The 25,036-nt window shown below is 44.1% G+C and overlaps 10 protein-coding genes across 10 annotated transcripts; 5 read left to right on the top strand and 5 right to left on the bottom strand.

The window, feature by feature from the left end:
* Positions 1–1,398: 1,398 nt before the first annotated feature.
* On the top strand, positions 1,399–3,042 carry SAMD00019534_120110 (hypothetical protein; the record flags this gene model as incomplete). Its single annotated transcript, XM_012892753.1, has 1 exon — positions 1,399–3,042. The coding sequence occupies one exon, from the start codon at positions 1,399–1,401 to the stop codon at positions 3,040–3,042; it is 1,644 nt and encodes a 547-aa protein (XP_012748207.1).
* A 572-nt stretch (positions 3,043–3,614) lies between these two features.
* On the top strand, positions 3,615–5,624 carry SAMD00019534_120100 (hypothetical protein; the record flags this gene model as incomplete). Its single annotated transcript, XM_012892752.1, has 4 exons — positions 3,615–4,118; positions 4,193–4,482; positions 4,548–4,623; positions 4,689–5,624. 4 exons carry the CDS (start codon positions 3,615–3,617, stop codon positions 5,622–5,624), a joined length of 1,806 nt encoding a protein of 601 aa, XP_012748206.1.
* Positions 5,625–6,428: 804 nt separating this feature from the next.
* Positions 6,429–10,638, top strand: SAMD00019534_120090 (hypothetical protein; the record flags this gene model as incomplete). Its single annotated transcript, XM_012892751.1, has 3 exons — positions 6,429–6,568; positions 6,684–8,947; positions 9,002–10,638. Coding segments are annotated over 3 exons (4,041 nt in total), but the record flags the coding sequence as incomplete, so codon positions are not given.
* A 109-nt stretch (positions 10,639–10,747) lies between these two features.
* SAMD00019534_120080 (hypothetical protein) lies at positions 10,748–11,441 on the bottom strand (the record flags this gene model as incomplete). The annotated part of the gene is made up of 2 exons (XM_012892750.1): positions 10,748–11,004; positions 11,087–11,441. The coding sequence occupies 2 exons, from the start codon at positions 11,439–11,441 to the stop codon at positions 10,748–10,750; spliced, it is 612 nt and encodes a 203-aa protein (XP_012748204.1).
* Positions 11,442–11,792: 351 nt separating this feature from the next.
* Positions 11,793–14,253, bottom strand: SAMD00019534_120070 (hypothetical protein; the record flags this gene model as incomplete). Its single annotated transcript, XM_012892749.1, has 3 exons — positions 11,793–13,349; positions 13,425–13,880; positions 13,948–14,253. 3 exons carry the CDS (start codon positions 14,251–14,253, stop codon positions 11,793–11,795), a joined length of 2,319 nt encoding a protein of 772 aa, XP_012748203.1.
* Positions 14,254–15,330: 1,077 nt separating this feature from the next.
* Positions 15,331–16,059, bottom strand: SAMD00019534_120060 (hypothetical protein; the record flags this gene model as incomplete). Its single annotated transcript, XM_012892748.1, has 1 exon — positions 15,331–16,059. A coding segment is annotated over one exon (729 nt), but the record flags the coding sequence as incomplete, so codon positions are not given.
* Positions 16,060–16,556: 497 nt separating this feature from the next.
* On the top strand, positions 16,557–18,861 carry SAMD00019534_120050 (hypothetical protein; the record flags this gene model as incomplete). Its single annotated transcript, XM_012892747.1, has 6 exons — positions 16,557–16,775; positions 16,846–16,975; positions 17,052–17,345; positions 17,429–17,571; positions 17,646–17,828; positions 17,899–18,861. 6 exons carry the CDS (start codon positions 16,557–16,559, stop codon positions 18,859–18,861), a joined length of 1,932 nt encoding a protein of 643 aa, XP_012748201.1.
* A 426-nt stretch (positions 18,862–19,287) lies between these two features.
* Positions 19,288–20,696, bottom strand: SAMD00019534_120040 (hypothetical protein; the record flags this gene model as incomplete). Its single annotated transcript, XM_012892746.1, has 2 exons — positions 19,288–19,581; positions 19,656–20,696. The coding sequence occupies 2 exons, from the start codon at positions 20,694–20,696 to the stop codon at positions 19,288–19,290; spliced, it is 1,335 nt and encodes a 444-aa protein (XP_012748200.1).
* Positions 20,697–21,198: 502 nt separating this feature from the next.
* Positions 21,199–22,870, top strand: SAMD00019534_120030 (hypothetical protein; the record flags this gene model as incomplete). Its single annotated transcript, XM_012892745.1, has 3 exons — positions 21,199–21,991; positions 22,061–22,398; positions 22,490–22,870. Coding segments are annotated over 3 exons (1,512 nt in total), but the record flags the coding sequence as incomplete, so codon positions are not given.
* Positions 22,871–23,035: 165 nt separating this feature from the next.
* On the bottom strand, positions 23,036–24,913 carry SAMD00019534_120020 (hypothetical protein; the record flags this gene model as incomplete). The annotated part of the gene is made up of 1 exon (XM_012892744.1): positions 23,036–24,913. One exon carries the CDS (start codon positions 24,911–24,913, stop codon positions 23,036–23,038), a length of 1,878 nt encoding a protein of 625 aa, XP_012748198.1.
* Positions 24,914–25,036: the final 123 nt, after the last annotated feature.

The following is a 25,036-nucleotide window of genomic DNA, read 5'->3' as shown; positions in this document are numbered from 1 at the left end:
GTTGTGCTATCCTATGTTTGAGTACATGTTCAATCATCTTGAGGCCATGCAATCAAAGAAGAAGGCCAACAAGTATCCAGAAATTGTCAAGAAGGCAGCTGTTCCTGCCCTCACTATCTTGAAGGTATGTGTATCAAGTGAGCTATGCAATGCAGGTGGCGAAGTTTATCAGCAGCATGTTTAACCAAGATACTCTTCAACAGAAATATTACAAAAACAGTGATGAGGTACCTGACCTCTATTATTTATCAACAGCGCTCAATCCTACCTGTAGGTTGAGTCTTCATTGTAGCTTTTTGGAAGTACCACATATTTAGAACCATCTTTCCAGGTTGGTGTAGTTTTGCCTCCAGCCTCTACAATATAACTCTTGATCGCTTCACGGTTGTCAAGACCTTGAGAAAGAACAAAGAGGTAACCAGCAAACGCTAGTGAGGAGGAAGAAGTACTCGTGGTTGATGTCAATGGAGGTGAATTAATTGGCTCCATGTAATAATACTATTATGATTGATGAATTGATTGAGAATATGAATATTTGATTTCATCCAAAGGGAGGTGAAGAGCAAATAAATTAATAATATTATTTTTGCAAAGTGTCATTTTGGGCCATTTAAAAGAACTAATACCTCGGGCGTCGTAAGTTTGGTAAACTACAAATTGTAAATCGTCCACATGTCTGCCAAGTATCCAATGCCATACACCCAAGGTTTCCAGACGGAGATTAATCCAATTGGTGCGAAGGTAGTTGGCGAGGTGAATGTTGTTGTCGTCCCAGCACTGTTGTACCTACTCCCGTCATCGGTCAAGCAAGTGGAAACCAACTATATATAAGCCTATAGTCTGTTGCACGTATGTTGACCGCTTACCAACATACTGACTACGCTGTGCGTTAATGTCGAGATGGTTTATATCAATGACACGTCACTCCAAGCCTCGAGTCGTCCCTTATCCAGTCGTTCAAGGCCAAGGCTTGACATTTTACGTTAATGAAGTCGTTCACAGGTGGTGCCCTCTACCACTGGCGACATCCTTCTGATGGTCTCTACCTTATAACAATAAATAAAGACTTCTACATGGCTGAGAAGACATGACTGAATCAAAGTTATTAATATTATTATTGGTTCAACATAACTGTTTGAACTTGAATGATAGACATGTGAGGTTGTTGGGTTTAACAAAAATAGAAAGTTTTGGTCAAAGTGTGGTGTTTAGAGTTGATTCACAATGATTCATTGAGAGTCATTCTTGGTTTTTTATTCTTGGGGATCAACAAGAGTATTTCCATATCTAGTATTTAATCATACTCTAGAGAACTTATTGACAATCAATCCAACCATTCAAACATTCCATCTCTTATCAAAATAACATATATATTAAATATAAATATAATAAATAATAATGCCACTTTCAATTATAATCACTGTACTTCAAAATAAGAAGATAAGTGTACCCTTTAAGAAGGAGTACACAGTGTCAGAGTTGACAAAGGAGATTGTTAGACGTGCTAATATACCATCGGATGATGTTTATATTCTGGAGCATAATGATTCTGAACTATATGCTCAAGACACTCTGGAGGATCTAGGCCTCAATGACAATGAGCAGTTGGTCATCAAGTTGGCTGTCCCTCCAAAGACCATTGTCGGTGAGCCTGACTCCACCACCACCACCACCACACCAACAACATCAACATCTACATCAACATCAACAACATCACCAGTTGGAGCTGACTTGGTTGGACCCACCAGCGCCATGACCATCTCAAAGTCTGTGTTGATTGAGGAGATCAGACAGATTGACATCATTGTGTTGGATCTGAGTGGATCAATGAAGGCCTCTGCATTCAAGGGATCGGCCAGACCTGGTGAACTAGAGATGACAAGGATAGAGATGGCACAGGCTCTGTTCCAGACATTCACCGACAAGTTTGTCCAACAAGAGGTGCCTGCCTGTGTTGGACTCGTATGCTTTGGTGAGCGCATCGAATTGACCTTTGCGCCAACACGCAACTTTGATACATTCTCAACAGAGCTGGGTGCAGTTGTGGCCAATCAATCAAAGACCAGACTATACGAGGCGATCAAGATGGCTGGCGAGACCATTGTCTCATTCATCGCCATGCCCGAGGAGAAGCGTGGCGTGAAGCTGGCACCACCACATCTACTCAACTGCCGTGTGTTTGCTCTGACTGATGGCCAGGACAACAGCAACGTGGAGCCATTCGGCGTGTATCAATATCTTAAGGAGCACAACATCGTCCTGGACGCCATCCCCATTGGTGAGGGCGCTGACAAGCTCGGCTCATTCACCAAGGCAACTGGAGGAACGTGTTTTGTCGCCAACTCATCAGTGGAGGGTGTTGGATTGTTTGAGCGAGAGGCCCTGCTCAACTTGGCCGCTCGTGACAACTTCAAGCCATTCTCATTGGCCATTGATAGTCGGCAGGCATTCGAATCGCTCGCGGCAGAATTCGTGACGACTATCGAGCGCAAGGTGGAGGTCACCGCGGGCAAGTATGTGAGCCAGATCAGCAGCGCAGCCGTTTCCTCATCCACAACTTCGTCGGGCTCATCCAAGCGCATCCTTAAGGAGTACAACGCTTTCAAGCAAGAGATTGACAGCTCGACCAACCCAGTCTTCCACATCTTTGTCAGCGACAGCAACATCAGCTCGTGGAGGATACTGATGAAGGGTCCACAGGGCACGGCATACGAGCAGGGCTACTTCCTGGTGTCTGCGGTGTTCCCCGACGACTACCCATTCAAGCCACCCAAGGTCCGTTTCGAGACCAAGGTATACCATTGCAACATCAGCAGTGATGGAGCTGTCTGTCTGGACATACTCAAGGACCAGTGGTCACCAGCACTGTCCATCCACAAGGTGATGCTGTCACTGTCATCGCTGCTCACCAGTCCCAATCCACACGATCCACTCGATGTCGTCAAGGCTGGTGTCTACCGAGACAACCCCAACGAGTACTGGAACCAAGCCCGTTCCTGGACCACAATCTATGCATCTTCTCCACCTGCAACTTATTCCTAAGTGGAGTGAGTATCAGATACTTTGTTTGGGTCATTCAACTTTACGACGTTGTAAAAAATAATTAATTAAAAAAAACTAAAGAAAAGTGTGTGCTTTGGACCAAACGAAAAACAATTCAATGAACAATGATTGATTCCGATCATCCAATCACCAACACTCGTGGTGCACAATCATAAACACTAGTTTTAATCAATCAATCATACACACATTTAAGTAAACACACATAACACACAGTTAATTCACATCGGATCACACACACACACACACACACACTCTTACGTCTATCTGTACCATTGACATGTGAGTGAGAGTGAGAGTGAGCAATTGTATTCATTCATTGCATAGACTACAGCAGAAGACAGATAGAGATAAATATACAAACACCACAGTAGTACAGATATATGTATAATTATACACATATACACTACTTATAATATTAGTATAACAACAACACACACACACACATCAATGTATAATATCTTCAAGTCGATAGTGTATTAGATCTTTATTATTTATACATACATATATAAACAACAACAACAACAACAAACAAATATATAGTTCCTAATACAATGGAACCTATAATGGACACGAGTGATGATATCACCTCAAACAACAACATCAACAACAATAGTAGTAGTAATAGTACAACAATGGATCAAGCAGCATCATCATCATCAATGATAACATTGGACATTGCACCATCGACACAACATCCATCACATCGTAAAATGAGCGATGACATCTCGAACAACAACAACAATAACAATAACAATGGTGATACTAGTAGTAGTAGTATTGAGATCGACACTAGTAGCATGCGTATGAGAGCACGATCAAAGTCTACAGATTCACAGATTAGAGCACAGACTAGAAAGATATCAAAGTGGCCACCGACCATTATACTGGCCATTGAGTCTGCCATTGAACTGGCGACGATCTTCCCACTAGTCGTTGGCATCATCTATGTCAACATCGCCTATCTCCTCTATGGATGCTATGGCATTGTAAATTCACCATTCACTCTAGCCGCCATGTTGGGTCTCTACCAACAAAGGTCAAGGCCATTAAGAATAGTAAGTCACAATCATTGAATGAATGAATGAATGATCATAGTGAGCATGACTAACGAATCAATCAATGTTATTAGTATTTATTATGGAAGATAGTATCGATTGTATTAATAGTGTTGATTAGTATTGCCATTGGATTACTGGCCAAGTATGACCAGGTGGACTATGTGGAATCAAGATTGATCAGTGTAATAATATTGGTGGGCATTGGTGCATTCACTATCGTATGGCATATAATGACAATGATGTGGATCAAGCCTGTACTCCAGGACTACCTCTCCAAGCAGAGTTCCAAACTGAAAGACGACGAGAACATCATGATGGACGATGAGGCCGAGTATGAAATGTTGAGCAAGATGACTACAAAGTATGTTGATGATCTTGATCGATGGTCATGATGTTGTTGCATTTCACTAACATTCCAATCAACAGACCACAATATGGAGTGTCAGCGCCAGAGGACCCTATTAGAGTGGCAATCAGGAAGTTTAATAAGGATCCAGAGAAGGTATGAATGAATGAATGATCTTGGGACTATTCCATCCCATCACTAACGCTTGGTACCATACTTAGGGCATGCAATACATTCATGATAACAATATATTATTGGGATCAACGATGTTTACCAATATTGTAGACTTGCTTCACAAGGTGGACGATTTGAACAAGGTCAAGTTGGGAGAGTATCTTGGAATCGCTCATAATAAGACATTGTTGCAGGACTTTGTAAACTACTATAGTTTCGTGGCGAAGGAGTTTGATGTGGCACTGCGCGAGTTCTTGGCCAAGTTCCGTCTGCCCAGGGAGGCACAGCAGATCGATCGCATCATGGAGTGCTTCGCCATCAAGTACCATCAGGACAACCCGGGCAAGTTTGCTGACTCGGACACAGCCTATCTGCTGGCATTCGCTCTGATCTTGCTCAACACGGACGCTCACAATCCGGCCATCAAGTACAAGATGTCCAAGAAGGTGTTTGTTCAGAACAACTTGGAGCTGAGGAAGGGCAAGAAGCAGGACCTGACGCCCGAGTACCTGGAGAAGCTGTACGATGGCATCCACAACGACGAGCTCAAACTGGACAATGAGAACCTGTTCTCCAACGCCCAGCTAAAGGGCTGGCTGCACAAGATGACCTCCAACAAGAAGCACTGGCAGAAGCGATGGTTCATTCTCAAGAACAACTGTTTGTACTACTTTGACAATGATAAGGACGAGGAGAACCCCAAGGTGATCATCCCGCTCGAGGGTCTTAAGGTGACCAAGCTATCAGAGACAACGTTCCAGTTGGAGGACTCGGCCGTGCAGATGATCAAGTCGGTCAAGCTGACGCCAGAGGGCCCAGTGGAGGGCCAGCACGAGAAGTACGCCCTACGTGCCGACTCGCCAAAGGAGGCTAGCAAGTGGATGGACTCTATCACCAACAACGTCCTGGGTAGTCCAGTGCTTTTGTTGATCAAGAAGAAGAAGAAGTTGCTTGATAGACGCACGACCACAATACACGTCTGACCTTGTTGTCCTTACACCATATACCTAATGATTGCTCTCGTCATTATGTTTGACAAATTTGGCCAGTACATTGAGAACATTTACTTGGACCGAGGCCATGGCAATGCACTGACAACTGTCAGTCGTGAAGTATGTATGTGTGACGGATTTTTATTCTTCGCTGCACACCAAAGCATGCCATGACGTGAGCAATCAGCCCATCATTAAAACTATTGATCTAATCAAAAATCGAGCTTGAAAGGGGCATTGATCGACACAAAAAAGATTTGTTTCAAGACGTTAATATTTAATGTCTATCAAACCGTTCCGGAAAGATGTTGGTGCGAGTGTCAATTGTTGACACTGAATGTCAGAAGATAGGCAGACTGAACATTACATACATATAATAATAACATAGATAGATATAATTTAAAGTTGTGTGTGTATCTAAGTGTTTCACGTCATTAAGTATGTTACACCCTTTCAATTGCATCTGACACCCCAGACACGTCAAGATATATATCACCCACATGCATACCCACACATTCAATCACAAACGAACCAAGTCAGATAGGAAGAGTTATAATGATCGAGATATTGGCCTTTACACCCAGTCACAATCCAATCGATCAATCAATCACCAAATCAATCAATCAATCAATCATCACAATCAATCCTAATCCAAATGATTTACTTTATCGTTATTAATATTAATATAAACCTGTAGTTTGTTTAGGCCTAAGATAAACAGATTGTTGTTTTTAGAGTGAGCGAGAGAGTTAGCTTACGATACAGATACATAGATAGATAGAGTTTGATTAATCTTGTATACACTGGAACTCAACAACAACGACATCACAAGCCATGGTGAGAGTCAACTGTGATTACATACCAGCATGGCCATTCGTCTATTACAAGAACAAGACAAATGTAATCCTACATATCCTCTGGCCATTTATCACATGGTAAGTTATAATAAACTTCAAGTGAAAAGGAAATGAATGATTGGACTCGGAGACCACACTCATTCATGACACAACACTAACATTCATTCCATTTCCATTCATTCATTCATTCCAGGAAAGAGACAATCTCTGGATACAAGGTGTTGGCATTGTTCTACTTCTTGTTCAGATTGACATGGAATGAACGCAAGTCAACTCAATATGTTGATATATTTTGGCCTATTATACATTTGGAGTATAATGATAATGGCTTTCGATTTGGTATAAGGCCTCTCTTTTGGCTCGTGTGGACGGACAAGTCATTCAAATTCATACTGTTTGGCCTGATAACGATAGTTTCCAAGGATGGCGGCGATGACATGTGGGTGGTGATAGCGCCATTCATCTGGTTCCGGAAAGATGGTGATCGGTACTTCTTCACACTGGCACCCATACTGTGGATAACAGGACGTTCCAACAATGAGCGACTCAAGATCGTATTGCTGCCAGTTGGAGTCTTCTCGAGAAGTAGCAGTGGAAATTGGTGGCTAAACATCGCATTCCTCTTCCATCTGGCAGGTGGCGACGACTTTTACTACTGTCACCTGTTGCCATTGTTTGTCGTAACTGGCAACGATAATGGAATGCTGTTCATCTTCATGTTCCTGTACTACTACATCCGGCGACAGAGTAGCTTCACGACATTGCTGCTCCTGGCATTCTTCTACCGCTCTTGGGACGAAGGCAAGTCACGCTTCCTCAACATCTGTCTGTTGTTCAACTATCGTCATCTGAGCGGCACGGTCACCAACGTGGTGTTGTTCCCTCTGATGTGGATACGCTCAGTGTCGGGCCACTCATTCACCTTCCACCTGTGGCCTGCCTTTGGCTTCAAGGTGTCACAAAAGTCGCGTGGCTTCAACGTCTACGTGCTCTACCCCATCGTGATCTACAAGAACAAGCATGGTGGCGCGTACAAACGCTTCATGTTTTTCTACGCCCTGATACACTACCTGCACGACAAGGAGGAGCGCATCAAGCTAGTCATCTTCCTACCCATCTTCCTCTATCGTCGCATGCAGTTAAGCTCCAGTGGATTCATCCTACTCTACTTCTGGCATCGCAGACGTCGTCAGATCAACATCCAGATGGAGGACATCCAACGCACTACTTCTGGCGGAGACCCAGACCTGTCAGACGTGCCCGTCGCCAACATGACCAAACACTACAAACTTTTCTATGACGTTCAGGGCTTCCTGCCATTTGTATTCTACGTACGCAACCAAGACCTGCGGTCTCTGGTCGTGTTGCCAGTTCTCCTGCTCAAGTGGCACACAGACACAATCAACTCTACATTGTTGGCGCCACTGTTTTACCAACGTCGTCGCGGAACTGACCTCGTGCGATGGTTACTACCACTGTTCTATCACAAGCAATCCACACATGGTGAGCAGGAGCGAACCATCACACTGTCCCCATTGTACTACTATTGGCAAAAGGGAGACAATCACTTCCGCTTCATACTGCCAGTGTTTGTGGACTTTGTCAAGGGTGAGTCGCACCTGGTCTACATCTTCCCAACCCTCATTCACTACCGCAAGTCTATATTCAAGTTCGAAACGTTCTTCCCCTTCTACTTCCGCATCCAGGACGCTGCCAAGAACGAGCTGTTCACATACTACTTCCCCTTCTGGGGCTCAGGCTTCCAGGGCTCAAAGTGGCGCAGCTACTACTTCCTCTTCCCATTGTTCGCATACAAAGAGGACCCTGAGCGACATGCCAAGATCTACGACATTCTCTTCCCACTGTTCCACTTTGATCGTGACGACGAATCACACTCAATTCGCATACTTCCATTCTTCTGGCGCTCGGTCAATGAGCGAAATGAGATGTTGCTCATCATGCCATTATTCTGGCGCTTCGTCACGGACAAGGATCGTCGACCCCAGATCAACACACTCTTCTTGCCATTCTACTTCAAGCGTGACTCTGCCCAGTACCTCTTCACATTCGCCTCGCCTGCCCTCCTGCCGCCTTACTACATACATTACCATCGCGAGGCCAGCCAGGTTGAAAAGACCTTTGTCTTCCCATTCTACGCGCACAAGATCAAGGGCCTTGACCATCTGCGGTGGTTCCTACTCGTTCTCTACCGTCACACTTGGCGAGACTTTAGTGAAGACATGTACATGAACATCCTTCTGTACTTCAAGTTCAACAACAGTAAGCTGAGTGTCAGTGGATTCGTCCCGCTTTGGGTGCAATGGTTGGTCAAGGACAAGCAACACTACCATCTACGAGTTCTGCTCCTCTACGCCTACGACCGCATGAAGTCTTCACTCAAACATCGCACCAGGGTGTCCATCCTCTACCTGATCACCAACAGAGTTGCACTCTTTTGTTGGAAGCACTGCACCAAGTTTGTTGGTGGAGAACCTACAATCTCCTCGCCAGGCGAAGCAATGGACGTAGTTGCAACAACGATTGATCCTGAAACTGGCGAACCTCGAGCGATAGAGATGACAGAGACCTCGCCAACACCAGGTGGTGAGGACTACAATGGTGCGACAACCGCCGACTCAAGTGCCAAGCGATACAAGTCCACAAAGGTGTACTTCTTCCCATTGTTCCACTTCAAGAGATCCGAAGAGACCTCGTACTATCAGTTCGCATTGCTCTGGTTGGCCAAACCATACGTCTCATTCCTTTACCGTTTCAAGGGATCAGATGAGAGCGTCTTCCATATCTTCCTGGCATACTACTTCAAGCGCACAGACTCCTGGCGTCAGGTGGCCCTGGTCTGGTTCTTCCACCCAGTGGTCAGTTGCTTCTTGTACGAGGACGTCCTGACAAGAATAATAGTCCGTGTGTTCCCCATCTTCTGGTTCAAACGACGCATTACCCCAGACAACCAGGTTGGCAGCAAGAATCTATCCATCATTTACATTGTGCCTCGCTATGGACTGTTCAACTACCGATGCAATCAGTCCAACACTGAGAGGACACACTACTTCTTGCCACTCTACTACTATTCTCGTCAGGGAGAGACCGACCGTCGTCTGGCAATTATCTGGTTCGCACATCCAATCGTGTCGTTGTTCACCTCGATACGCGACAGTACGCACAGCATTCACCGTCTGTTCCCAATATTCTACCGATACAGCAGCAGCCAGGCACATTCATTGGCGGGCAGGAGTGGCATTGCGTTTGTTTGGATTGGACATCCAGACGTCAGTCTGGTGCGCTACCATCATAGCACCGACTCTTCAATCTTTGCCATCTTCCCCATTCTCTGGACCAAGTGGTCACATGTCGACGAGAAGTTCCAGTTGTCAATCGTATACATTGTTCGCGGCTTTGGTCTCATTGACTATCGTCGCAAGAGTGCTGACGAAGTGCGCTTCTACATGCTTCCAATCATACATGTCCAAACAGAAAGCACAGAGACCAATGTGTCCATCGTGTACCTCGTTCATCCACTGGCATCATTCATCAGATTCAACTCATCATCGTCAGAGACCAAGTTCTTTGTATTCCTACTCATCTATATCCTCAGTGGTGATGACCGTTCCAACTTCTCCCTTCTCTGGCTTGGTGATCCACGTGCCTCATTCATTGGATACTGGTCCAAAGGCAACCGTTCACACTTCCACATTGCCCTCGCCTTTTGGCTATCGTTTGTCGATGAGAACATGCAGCTTGGTCTACTTTGGCTGGGCTGTCTAAGGGCAAGTGGCGGTGTCTACTACCCAATCGCGCTATTCCTGTCGTTCAGCGACGGCAGCTACTACACATCACATCTTATCCCAGTTTATCGATACACCAACCGCATCACAGCGGGACATGAACGTCTGTGGATTCTGTTTGGCATGATCTACCTGGTGACCAAGGCCGATGTCACCGACTTTAGATGGTGCTACCGTTGGATACGTGTCAAGTCTGGACCATCAGTCAGCTTGGTCGAGGTCAATCCATTCATCCATTACAAGAGAAAGAGTGGAAACTCTAGACTTTTGTTCCTTGGTGGAATGTGTGGCTACGACGATTCCGCTCGCGGTGGTGGATGTCGTGTCTGTTGTATCGAATGCTAAAGAGTTAGAAGACAATGTTGTTGTCAATAAATTATTATATTAAGACTAATGAAGATTTCCAGGTGATTGGGCTGTGATCCGAGATTGGCCAACATGTCTTTGACTATTATTACACCATAGTATTATCTTTAATAGGTATGTTGATTCTGTTTGGGTATACTAGTCGTTGTCTAATGATCTCTCGCAGTTCGTCTGTAACAAAGTTGATGAGCTTATCCAAATCATTGAGTACATGTTGAGATGCATCACCAAGCTGTGCCTCCACCTTTAGATCTTTGATTGGACCCTTCTGATCGTCCTCTATATTCCCAGATGGTAAAAGACAGAAACATACATTCTCTTCATCATATATTACAGATGCAATGCCTGAGAGTGAGAGCATTAGTTAGTCGTGAGGCCTAACAGACCATCGTCCCGTCTTGTCTCGCTCATCATTGACATCACCTACCTGATATGTGAGGGCTTGATACTTTGATTGAGATGGGGAAGATGATGAACTTGGGCGTTGGTGCGTTGACAAGAAGCTCAGCTTCTAGCATAAAGTGTGCATCGCCATCGTATGAGAATCGGACTCGTGCCTCGATACTGTTGCTTGGTCTTATAGGAGTGACGATGTTTGGGTCTGGGTCTGCAATGCTAATGATCTCGAAGCTAGGAGGCTTTGACCCCAGTGATAGACTTGTGATCTCAAAGCGACCGATGATATCTGGTTTGTTGATAGAGGCAAAGATCCTATTCAGGTAGTCCTTTGCCTTTATCGATTGCTTCTCATTGATCCTCTCCCAATATATCTTTAATGACATTGTTGTTTAAATGTATGTTTATCTATCTGTATGAATCGATCAATATTTGACGTTTTGATCATTATGACGATTGTTTGGCCCATTCAAAGTATGAACAGTGGAAGCGAGTCAGAGATAGATAGACCAACACTTAAACAAAGTAAGTGTTACCTATATTTATTAATAAGTAGTATTTATATATATAATTTATGATTGATGAAGTCTGTACAGTTTCTAATGGACATCCTTTTTGGTTGGAAACACACGACGTTGTGTTGGTAGTAGCAACGACAACGGTGTTGTTGATTGGGGGATAAGGGGGAGTTGTGTCATGCGATAGTGTTGGTCAGTCTTATTGGATCGACCATTCTACTATCCGCGATGATCAAATGAAAAGATTGATTGTGACTCTGGTGTCGAGTTGAGATCATTGATAATGTTGATGCCTTGGAACAACTCCATCTGTCTCCAAGCATGTTGTTGCTGTTGTTGCTGTTGTTGTTGCTGTTGTTGTTGCTGGAGTAGTGGAGATTGCTTTGGGAGTTGGTGGTCAGAGTCCAACAAAGAGTGTGGTCTGCTGATGTAGTTCAACGAGAGGCCGTGGAAGGAATCAGAGAGTGCATCACCCACTGATGAACCATTCAATGGTTGTTGTTGTGAGGGATGTCTGCTAACGTTGTTGTTGCCACTGTTTCCAAGAGCGCGAACACTTGGAACACCATAGAATGAAGATTCCTCCATTGAGTGTACAATGGAGTTGGAATTAAGTCCAAATCGAGATGAGCCAATTGGTGATTGCGTTATGCGTTGGGGCTGTGTCAAGAGCAAATGTTGTTGCTGTTGTTGTGATGAAAAGACTGAAGGAAGGTTTTGTGCATAGTTTGGTTGCTGTTGTTGTTGCTGTTGGTGATATCTTGGCGATTGGGCTGGTGAAGTTGTCGTTGTTGTCTGATTGGAGAAAATGGTGGGAGAGAAGGTCAGTCCCTGGAATGGGGATTGAGTAACGCTGCTTTCCAATGAGGTTGAGGCCGCAACGGGTGAAATTGGTTGAAAATGTGATGACGATGGTAACACCAGATCGTTGGAGAACTGGTGGTTGTTGTTGTTGGTGTACAGGTCAATGCTACTGGTGCTGCTTGAGTTGCGTAGTGCGTTTGATGATGTAGGTTGTTGTCTCCTTGTGAAGCCAGTGCCAATGTTGTTACCGGTGCTGGTCAATTGTGGTGGCTTTGGCAAGGTAGACTGAATGTTGCCAGTGCTGTTTGACAGGCCCATGCTACTGGTGTGTCTTAGCTTGTTCTGGAATGGCGTCTGTGATTGATGTTGTTGTTGTTGTTGGATTATTAGTTGTTGTTGGAGAATATGGTTTTGGTGATAATTGTTTTGTTGTTGTTGTTGTAGTTGGTGGTGTTGGTGGAACTGAGGTGGCATTGATAGTTGTGTTGGTAGTTGTTTGTTGTTGTTTGTCCTGTTGACGTTGTTGTTGATGTTTACGTTGTTGTTGACGTTGTTGTTGTGCAATGATGGTGCATTGACATTGGCAGTGAATGGTTGATCAATCTCCAACACTGGAGACTTCCTATTGCTTGGCGTGGCAACAGGTTGAGTATTGCCAACACTACCACCACTGGCACCAGCACTGACGTTGTTGTTGCTCTTGTATGACCAGTTCTGATACTTTGGAGACTTCTTTGAGGTGGCTACCTTCTTCTTGGAGAATGAACAACTGATCCTAACACCATTGACATCATTCTCGTTGAAGAACTTGATGGCCTCCTCAGTGGCGACCTCACCTCTCTGAGAGTCCTTAAAGTGAACGAATCCAAAGCCTTCGTAGTCTCCATTCTCTCTTCTTGGTATGTTGTAATGATTAATCTTTCCAAACTCTTTGCACTTGCTAAAGATTTGCTTATGTAATCCTGGCTTGGCCTGGTAATATTGTGTCATTTGCATTAGTTATTGAACGAATGAATGAATGAATGAACTAGACAATGTATGACATACCAATAAAGGATTAAATGTGATGTGAATACTTGATCGCTGATCACAAGAGTCGCTCCACTTGATCTTCACAGGCTTCTCTCCTACGTAGACACCATGGAGGTTGATTAGGGCGCTCTCGGCATCAGCTCGAAATTGGAACTTGACGAATGCGTAGTTGTTGATAAAGACACACTCCTTGTAATCGAGTGGTCCGTACGTGCTAAAGAAGGCGAGGAACTCCTTCTGGTCCAGCTTGGTGTCAACATTTGACACGTACAATGTGGATATTGGTATCGCCCAGTAGACCTTTAGCTCATGGTGAAGACATTTCGAAAGGTGCAATGAAGTCTTTGCAGTCAATGCTTCATTCTCAGTCTTGAAACCAGCAAAGCCATAGCCTAGTGAGTGTCCGACCTCGTTTGATTTGATCCTAAAGCTTATTGGGTTATACTTTGCGATCAATGGATAGAATTGCTCCTATTGATATTGTTTTGTCAGTGGATGGATGTAGGCGTTGGACATGTCAATAATAATAACGACGTACAGTGGTAATAGTATGTGGAATGTTTCCAATGAAGATATATCTCCTATCTCCACTGTTGCTCTTGGCCAACTTCTCAGAGTACACCATGTATTGGTCGACGGATTGTTGATCATTCTGACTAATGTTATCAAGGATACTGTTGTCTTGATGATGATGATGCTGCTGTTGTTGTGAAGCGGTGGATATCTCTGCTGCCGATGATGACATTATTGATTCCTCGGCGGCGGAGTAGGAGGCTGCGGCCGATGACGATGTTGACATTGAATCGATGATCATGGCAGCGGTGGCAGCAGCTGATGATGACATCATTCTTCGATCGGCATCATGACTGGCAATGATAGAATGTGTAATATATGAGTTGTTTGGGATGTTTGTTATCATTGTAGTTGACTATTTTACAATGTAATGTATATCTGCTGCTGCTGCTGCTTGGTTGTTGTTGTGGCTACCTGCTACCTTGAGCTGCTGCTGCTGCTGTTGTTTGTTTGTTTGCTTGCTTGCTTGCTGTGTCTGCTATTAAACGCCACTGCTAATTGTTTTGTTTTGTTTGATTGATATAGATATAGATAGATTGATTGATTATTATTATTAATATTATAATCTAGATTTTGTGTACTACTCTTGATGGTGGAGTCACCGATATAACAATGATGATTGATGATGAAGATGACGATGATGATGTTGTTGGTTGGTTGATTCAGTTGATGCAGATGCTTTTCTATTATTATTTGTTGTTGGGTGTTGTTGTTGCAAAAAACGTATTGTACTCTATGTTATAATTGTGTTGTTGTTGTTTGTGTATGACTATGTATCTGTGTATGTGAGTGAGTGAGTGAAAGTGGTGTTTGTGTATGTCTGTGTTGCAGAGCACGTGAGTATGTATATATATAAATATGTAAATGAATAAGTACAACAACAATTATTATTTAATTTTGAATGGTAGTTGGTTGGATGGATGGATGATGAGTGAGATGGAGCGAGAGAGTGGAGGTGACACCTGGTGTTGTTTGAAAGTGAATACATGCAAGTATTCAACAATAACACAACGAAAAAAACAAACAGTGCCAGTGGACGAAAGAACCAAAACAAGAAAAGTGGATTTTGATTGGTCGCTGTTTGTTCTGCTTTGTGTGGCTTTGTGACCATGCATAACACCCCTCCACAGGTGAGTTCCACATCCTTTTCGCACAAACGCACCATATCAAGCGTATTGGTTGGTTGATGTAGGTGTGTGTTTCAAATCTATCGTCATCTTTTTAATAATATTAATAATAATAATATTAATAATTCCATTGAATTGTTATTCAATCATAAATGAAGAAGAAAAAACATAATATAATATTATATTGTAACAAACTTCTCTCATTTATCTTATCAGGCTGCAATCATTTGCTTACCCCAGCAGCTGACAGAGACTGTGAACTCTTGGTTGTGTACATAGTGTACCCAGCCAATGGGTATGAAGAGTGCTTCACCGGCTTGAAGTGTAGTGGCATATGCCTGACCAACTCTCTCCATTGATGGATGCTCTGCCAATGGAATGCCGTCGGCTCCTCCAATGTTGACCATGCTGCGGACGACGTTGGACTCCTCCGAAGGTGGCACCAACACTACAAACTTTGATCCTCTGATCACCGCCACAACATTATCTCCAGTGTCCTTGTGGAAATGAGTGGCGGTGTTCTTGGCACCAATGAATGCGCCACGCACAATCATATTGTGTATGTTGCTATCGAACAGATGCTCGTTAAGGACATCGTTGCCCAACTGAGGAAAGTTGCCAAAGATGTCAAAGTTGCGAAGATACGGTGTGTTCTGATGAGTGGCTATTGGCTGAAGGTCTGGCCAGCCAGTGGTCGATAGTTGCCAATACTCTGAGAAGGGCATGGTGAAGATATCGGACATCTTTCCAAAGGTGCACATGTTGACCTCTACCTTGTGCTCACCAATAGTGGACAAGATATACTTGTCATCGATCCACTTGTTCATTGCAGGCCATGTCTTTGTCAAACCAGTAAACACCACTGGTGTGTTTGTGTTCAAATATTGGCTCAATGTTTCATTTGTTACATCAACTTGATCATTTCTAGTGATATCATGAATAACTACCATTGTTTGTTGTTATTGTTGTTTTATCTCTTATCTATATCACTTGTCTTTCTATTGTTGTATTGGTCCTCATGAGGAGTTATTTATAATCCATACCCCCCTCTTCCACAAGAAGATATGAATGACAACGAACTAATTTCTTTGATTACTTCATTGAAGTTTTTTCACACCAAACCAAAGTATTGGAATGAAAGTAGATATGTAGATATCTAGATAGAAGTACTTGTAAAAAGAGTATCCATACTTATACTTGTTTGTAATAAAACAATAAATATTATTTGGGATAGATCCTCTTAGAACTGATTTGAGATCGATTGTGTCATCGCCCAAACTTTCAAAAAAAAAGCAAAAAATAAATTAATAAATCCACCTCATCGAAAGAATGAATGAAACTAAACATGACCAGGCTCTGTTGAACCCATCGGTCAATCGTACACAACCACAAATAGATATATATATATTGTTAACAAAGAAAGAAACAACAACTACTACTACAAACAATGTCTAATGCATGGGGAAAAGCATTGGATCAAGCAAGCATTGTAAAGGCTAGCTTCAATGATCTAGAGAGAGCCTCGATCAAGGCTACTAGACACAAGATGAGAGTGCCCAAAGAGAAGCATGTCAGACGTTTGATCAACTACACAAATGAGCGTGTGGGTCCAATCGGTGATCTCTACATGTCACTACTCAAGAGGCTTGAACAACCTGATTGGATTGTAATGTATCACTCACTTGGCATCATTCATTCATGTATAGTTACTAACTAGAACATACATGACAATACAGATCGTATTGAAGACACTTGTAGTATTCCATCGATTGTTCCAACAAGGAAGCGGGAGATTCATAGAAGATCTCTCTCACAGAGGCATGGTGTTCCCTTTGGTCAGATTCACAGACATGACATCTACACAGGGTAGGTGTCAAGAGAGGAGAGGAGAGAAGACAGAGAGAGTGTAGAAGAAGGTTGTAACTGACACATATATGTACAGCTCACCAACAGTCAGTGTTCATTAGAAAGTACTCTACTTATCTAGAGGAGAAGATATTCGCATATCGCGAGAGCAAGCTCGAGTTTGAGAAGGAGTCATATAGCTCAAAGGGACTGTCCATCGAGCAACTACTCAATAGAATACCAAAGATGCAGAGACAGTTTGATGCCCTGATGGGCACACATGTAGATGAGGTCTGTGACAACATCATCACAATCAACGCCTTTGAATTGCTTCTCAAGGACAGCTTCAAGATGTACTGTAATTTAAATGATGCCGTATTGAATGTATTGGGTAGGTAGTAGTAGTATCATTAATGTCATGTGATCATGACACGTGTAGCATCATGTTAACCACTGGTGTTCCTCAATCACTAGAACAATACTTCAACATGACAAAGAGAGATGCAACAACAGCACTGGGCATCTACAAGACATTCATGAGAGAGACCAATGATATCATCAACTTCTTTGATGCATCTAGACGCAAGTTCCACATTGAACTTCCACATCTGACACCTGTAAGGACTAAGTTGTTTGACAGACATCTCATATGACAGTAACCTTACTTACCAATACCAATTCCCAACAACAGGCACCAGCTACAGTCATCAAGGGTCTGGAAGAGTACCTGCGAGACTTGGACGATGAAGTCACCAAGACACCAAACAAGACGACCACAGGCAATCGACAGAACCTTGGATCACAAATCAAGTCATCCAGTCAGTTTGAGAACTCAAAGAAGATTATGGATGATGCACCTCTAATCAACTTTGATGTATGTGTAGCCAATGATGTCAATGAGTATCACATGATATTGATCTAACATGTTTCAAACCCACCCATAGGATGACCTGTTCAGTTCAGCACCTCCTCAACAGACTATGCCACAGTATCAACAACAACAACAGTTCCAACAACAACAACAACAACAGCCACAACTTTATCAACAACAACAACAACAACAACAGTACCAACAACAACAACAGAACCAATTCGCACCGGTTCAAAGGAAACAATCACAAGCATTCGATCCACTTGATCCATTTGCAGTGACAACATCACAACCACTCTCACCAATTAGACAACCAAACCAACAACATCAGCAACAGCAACAAATGATAAGGAGTGCAGGCGCACCCATTGGAGCACTGTCCAACAATCCATTCGATCAGAAGGCATTGCAGATCAAGGCTGCCTTTGAGTCCTCGTCGGCGCCCTCCACCTCATCTTCTGGCTCAATGATGGCACTGAATCATAATGGCAGCAACATCAACTTGGGCATGATGAACAATCAGATGATGGTACCAATGAACAACAACAACAATATGATGATCAACAGCGGTGGATTGAACAATATGGGAGGAATGGGAATGAACAACAACATGAACAGTGGAGGCATGGTCATGCAACCAACGATGGGCATGGGTATGCAGCAGCAGCTCCAGCCTCAGCAAATGATGAACAACAATATGCAGTTGGTTCCTCTTGGCATGAATCAACAAATGAACAGGATGCAACCTCAGCCAATGATGAACAACAACATGAACAGTGGAGGCATGGTAATGCAACCAACGATGGGCATGCAACAACCCCAACAAATGATGAACAATGGATTCAATCCAAACATGCAGCAACAGAATCCATTCGCAATGGGCAACATGCAGCAACCCAACATGATGATGCAACAACAACCAATGGGTATGATGCCACAGCAGCAGCAGCAAATGAATATGAACATGAATATGCAGTACATGCAGCAACAGCAACAGCCTCAGCAACGCCAACAAGTTCAGAATATCTACTTCTAAGACCAGACTCCTTCCTCCTCCTCATCATCGTCATGTTACCATATATAAACAACAGTAGCAGGGCTCCATCCTGACAAGTGAATCATCTGATTGATGTTTGTTTAATCATGATTGTTGAAGTGGTTGGTAATCTAACGCCAAGTCCAGACCATGGTCAATGGCATCGTTTATTCACACGCACACTCTTGAAACATACAAAGAGAGAGAGGCTGGTCGACCGAGAAGAGACAAATGGTATGTATAATATATAATAAAGGAGGTATTATGTGCATAAGTAATTAAGATGTGAGGGGAGGGAGAGGAGGGAGAAGGAGAAGGTGGCAGTGTCTATGCTTGGGCGGATCACTCACTCCCAAGTGATCATAACAATGATGTCTTTCGATCGCTCGCTCGCTCTATATCTATCTATCTATCAATCTCCATCTCTTATAAGTTCTTATGCATTAGATGTTCGTTGTCATTTACAAAGGTAAAGTCCTCAAAGTTCTTCTGGAGGGAGCTGCTCAGCTTGGACGTGTGGTTCTCGGCGGACAGCTTGGCTGTCTCGGCCAAAAAGCCTGCATCCACCTGGCTCGTATCATTCTTTCCCTTGACTGGCGGGATGAATGGTGGCACCAGCTCCTTCCTAACGCACTTCTCCCAGTCGATACCTGCGAAGAACTTGTGTGACTTGATCACCTTTGCATCCTTCAGTCGTTTGTTTGGGTCTCTTTCGAGCAGCTATATATATCATGATGATTGAATGTAAGTATGTGGTGTATCAATGTTGTTGTTGTTATTCGTCATGTACATACTGCAGTTATAAAGTCTCTTGATTCCTGGGTAAACTGTGGAGTGAACACTAACTTCTGGGTCATAATATTATTGTACATGATGCGGATGTCTGAGGAGTAGAATGGCGGCAGACCAGAGAGCATCTCAAAGACTAGCGTGCCAAACGACCACCAGTCAATGGCCTTGCCATAGGCCTCTCCCTTGAGGATCTCTGGCGCCAGATACTCTGGCGTGCCGCAAAAGGTGGCGGTGCGGTCGTCGTCGCTCAGCAGACCCTCTTTGCTGATGCCATAGTCGGTGAGACAGATGTGTCCGTCGGCAGTGAGCAGAATGTTCTCTGGCTTGAGGTCGCGGTACATGACGCCGCAGTTGTGCAGGTACTCGAGGCCGCAGACGATCTCGGCGCAATAGAACCTGACGCGCGCCAGATCAAACTTCTCCTCGTTCTGCAGATGGAAGAAGAGTTCGCCACCGTTGATGTAGTCCATGATGAAGTATAGCTTGTCGTCAGTCTGGAAGGAGTAGTTGAGGTTGATGAGGAAGGGGTGCACCAGCTTCTGCAAGATGTTCTTCTCGGCACGTGTATGGTCCACTTCGTTGCGCTCGACGATGTTCTTCTTGTTGAGCACCTTCATCGCGTAGATCATGCCAGTGTCCTTCTTGCGCACTTGAAGCACCTTGCCAAAGCTGCCTTTACCAATGACATTGAGCAGGTCAAAGTCCTCGACTCCAACACGCTCCTTGGTGGGCTGGCCGGCAGAGGCGCTAGATTTCATCTTGGCCAGTGTCTTGTTGAGTATGTTTATCCAACTCTGCATCTCGTCTGGCGATGTGGCCTTCATGTAGTAGGTGCGATCGGGTGTCTCCACCTCGAACAGATTCTTCTTCTTTCTTTGACTCTGTACTACATTTGTTACGTTCTTCAAATGAATAGTTCCCAATTCACAACTGTTTGCATTCTTTGAGTAATATATCGATCCATTCTTTAGCACACACCATCTCTTTCTCCATGTCTTTATTGAGCCACCTTCCTTTGTTAAGAAGCCCTGTTTATCTGCCATTCTCTATATATATATATATCTCTATTTATAATAAATAAATATTATATCTATCTCTCTCTATTATCTTTTAATGTTTATGAAACTAACTAATTGATCAAACAACATTGTTGGATATTTCAAGATGAGGTTTAGGTTGGGACATGAACAAGATTGGAGGTGGATGGGTCACCAAAAAAAAGGGTGGATGTCAAAAAAACCACATTGACCATTTGGATTGAGGCCCTGGGACTTCAAAGAGTTCGTTTTTTTTGACTGACCAACTATCAGTGTTGTTGTGAACTTGTTTAGGACCAAGATCCACTAAAGGAGTATTTAGTAATGCTCAAGAGAGACTTCAAGTCATTAGATTTCTAGAGTTTATATATGTCCTATAAAATAATAATAATTACTACAAAGATAGATAGATAGATAGAATTAATGAATGACAATAACAACTCCAGAGATTACAATCAATAATCATAATCAAAATAATAATAACAATGTAAAACAACATAGACGAGTATATAGTAGAGCAAGACAGATGTTCTCTTTTCATGAGTTGGCCGGTACAGATATGACATTGTTGCTTGACGAGTCGATAATGATTAGAGTGTTTCAGATGTTGGAGTTGCACTATCTTTTCGTGGCGAAACGTGTGTGTTCCAGATGGAAACCAATCTGTGAGAACACGTCTTGCTACAGCGATCTGGACATGCAGGCATTCATCCACAACAGTCGATATCTTCCACATCATGTACTACAAGCATTCATACTTGGTCTATCAATGGATGTCGATGAAATCGATGCTCTCAAGATGGTGTGTCGCGAGATCCCCAGGCTCCCTCAATCACTGGCAACTCCTTGGGTCAATGGAGGAGATGATAGTATCAGTAGTAGCAGTGTATATAATAGTAGTAGTAATAATAGTAGTCCACCAAGTGCTGGTGGAAGGCCAGTCAGTGCACATATACGTGTACCTTCATATGGTGGCGCTGAGGATACCGAGAGCACATTATCACTTTCAACTTCATCATTGTCATCATCATACGATTCACCTCCAATGCTTGGATCTTCAAACTCATCTACACCGACCCTCTCGAGTAAGGAGGCACTCAAACGACAGAAACTGAGGAAGGAACGTGAGAGACGAATGGAGGATGCAATGAAAGTATGGTCAGATGATATCATTCCAAACTGGACATCAAAGAGCAAGTCACTCAAGAAAGTGCGTGAGATGATCTATCAAGGTATCCCCTCAGTATCACGTGAGAAAGCATGGCCACTATTGATTGGAAATGATCTGAACATCACTCCTGGTATGTATTATCCGTCATAAACCTCATGGCCCGACAACAACTGACACCTCATTACTTGCTTACTTTTAGAACTGTATTCTATATTCAGACTAAGAGCAGAGAGAGCCAAGCATAAGGGCGACCTGTCGTTGGGAAGGGAGGGCACCGTGACACTCATACATTTGGACTTGCCAAGAACATTTCCAAAGTTGTCAATTTTCCAGGATGAAGGTCCATACCATGAGAAGTTGGCTGCAGTCCTAGAGGCATATGTATGTTATAGACCTGATGTTGGATATGTCCAAGGAATGTCCTATATTGCCGCCATCTTCCTACTCATCCTCGATGACTATGAAGCATTCGTCTGTCTATCTAACCTGCTCAACAATCCATGTTTCATGTCCTTCTACACAATGAACTTGGAACAAGTATGTGTCAGTCCACTCTTGATCATGTTGCTCTTGGTCTCAGTTGTCACTAACCAACACCATCCATCCATTCCGATCATCCAACAAACAGATGGAAGTATATATGCGAGCAATGGATAGTTTGATCGCGACGAATCTACCCAAGATCCATAGACATATGCGTGAGCTGGGCATACAGCCAGATGTGTTTATGATTGATTGGGTGCTGACTATATTCTCAAAGGCACTGCCATTGGATGTGGCTACACACGTGTGGGACTACCTGTTCCTGGAGAAGGAGATATTCATCTTCCAAGTGGCGCTGGGTATACTTAAGATGTATTCCCGCGAGTTGGAAACAGGTGACTTTGATCTATGCATGACACTGCTAACTCATCTACCATCAGACATTGATGATGATGAACTATTCCAGCACATATCCTCATTCAACATAACTCAAAAGCAGTTTGCCAAGTTGGTTGGTACAGATAAATCATAATAACCATGGTTGGAATTATTATTGTTGTTGTTTGTTTTTATTGATGATTGTTTATGTTGTTGTTGGGACAGGACGGACTGGACGGGACTATGGACAGATGGGTAATAGAGCATTGAAGTGGCATGCTTTGTGTGTGTGATTGTTTTGTTGTGATCCAGATCAATCAAACTCTACATCGTGCAGATGATCATGATGGTTGGACGTGGACGAGGATGGGGTATCCTCCACTGGCATATACTTGCTCTTCTTTGAGTAGTGCTTTGGAGCGAATGGAATGGTCCTCTTCTTTCTGTTGATCAGCAGGATGCTGTGGATGGCATTGAGCACTGGAACCAGTGCCAGGAATACGTAGAACACTTCTCCCTCGTGCACTCTCCAGAAGGGCACACCGACGATCCACAAAAAGAATGCCACCAGGAGCAAGATCATTGTGGCAAAGAAGTTCTGTGTGACTATCACCTCGGGCAGATAGGCTGGACTGACAAGAAGACCCTTCTCGTGTTGTGCTGTCCTGGTACGGTCCGATGCCAGTCTGTTGTTGTCTCTGAACACGCGATAGATGGCTCGCACCAGACTGAGGAAGTTGTAGCAGGCAATGCCAACAAGGAAGCGCCACATCAGTGAAATGGTGTTCATTGACTTGTCAGAGAGGCCCGTTGGGTGATGCAGGGACAGAGCCTCTATTGGCAAACGACAGAACTTGGTGGTGAAGCGCACCGCCAGACAAGCGGCACCGACCACCAACTCACGGATTGGTGCAAAAGTGGCCAGCTCCTGGTTGATTCCAGTGACGCGGGTTACACATCGAAGTGTGTCGTTGGGTGAGACAGGTGCTGGGGTTCTCTGGAGGAATGAGTCCTCGGTCATGTAGACAATGACCGAGCCCAAGAAGGCTGCGCTGGCCACTGGTATGATGACGATGGTGAAGAAGGCATACAATCCTTGAACAAGTGCGCTCGATCCGAGGATGATGTCGCGCTCCTCCAATCGCACAGATATCAACCAGATGATGAACAATATCAGGCCAGAGAGTACGGCCGAGCCAAACAAACGCATGTTGCGCATTTCATCGCCGGGGAGCATGGCATCCAAGATGGGTTGGGAGCTGTAGCGGCCACACAAGTGGTTTGAGGTGCCGACGATGGCGAAGCGAGCCCAGTTCTCCTTGAACGATGTGTGATTGTGTTGTGTGATGGGCAGGTCGAATGTAGCGTCAAACATGGGTGGCACCACTTGGTCCTTCTCCACGTTGTTTGCTCGTGGACTGATGTCCACCTGGTGTAGATGGGGCAGAGGACACAGTACGATGGTGGCCAAGATGAAGAGTGCCAACAAGAGACTGACAATGATGCTGATCCACTGCTGTCGAATGCGATTGGGGATGCCAGCGTGTAGGAACGCATAGCATTTGTCGGCTAGACTTGGTTGACGTCGGATGCTTCGCGACAATTGCTCCAGCATGTCGTTTGTGTAGTGCTCAGCCTGATCGGCATATTGCAGTGTGGACACCTTTCGATTCGCAGGGTCCATATATGCCAGATCATCATCGTTCTTTGCATGACCGCGACCACGTCGGTAAAACACTTCCTCGTATGGTGGCATTGAATGAGTGTCCGCATCATCCTCCTCGCTGTCCTCGAAATAGTCATCGTCGTCAGCGACTACTTCTTCGTTCATCTCTTGTGCTTCCTCCTCTTCCTCCTCTTCCTCCTCCAAAGGTTGCTCGACCGCTTTTCTGGACTGTCTCTTGGCGGCTGGTTTCTTGGCCGATGGTGCAGAGGCGGCTGGTTTCTTGGGTGGTCTGCCACGTCTCCTTGGTTGTGGAGCTTCTTCTTCCTCCTCCTCCTCCACCACTTCGTCCTCTTGCTCATCGACATCCTCGATCAAAGGGGCGACATCCTGCTTGTTGTTGGCATTTCTTCTGCTGTTCCAAGATGTACTCCTGGTGATTGAGCTAACAGATGTGCTGGTGGAACTTGTAACATCACTGTCTTCGTCACCAGCAACTCTACTACTTGAATTCTTTGCTCTAGCCATTCACTGTATTGTTGTTGTTGTTGTTGTCCAAATACCTCTGATGATCAGTATTTCAAACTGGTAATTTCTAAAAGATTGGAATTATGATGTCCAATGATTGATTTCAAAGACAACGATAATGAT

The sequence above is a fragment of the Acytostelium subglobosum genome, assembly GCF_000787575.1.
Source record: "Acytostelium subglobosum LB1 DNA, scaffold: scaffold37, whole genome shotgun sequence".
Taxonomy (NCBI): Eukaryota; Evosea; class Eumycetozoa; order Acytosteliales; family Acytosteliaceae; genus Acytostelium; species Acytostelium subglobosum.
This window is presented reverse-complemented; position numbering and strand designations above follow the sequence as displayed.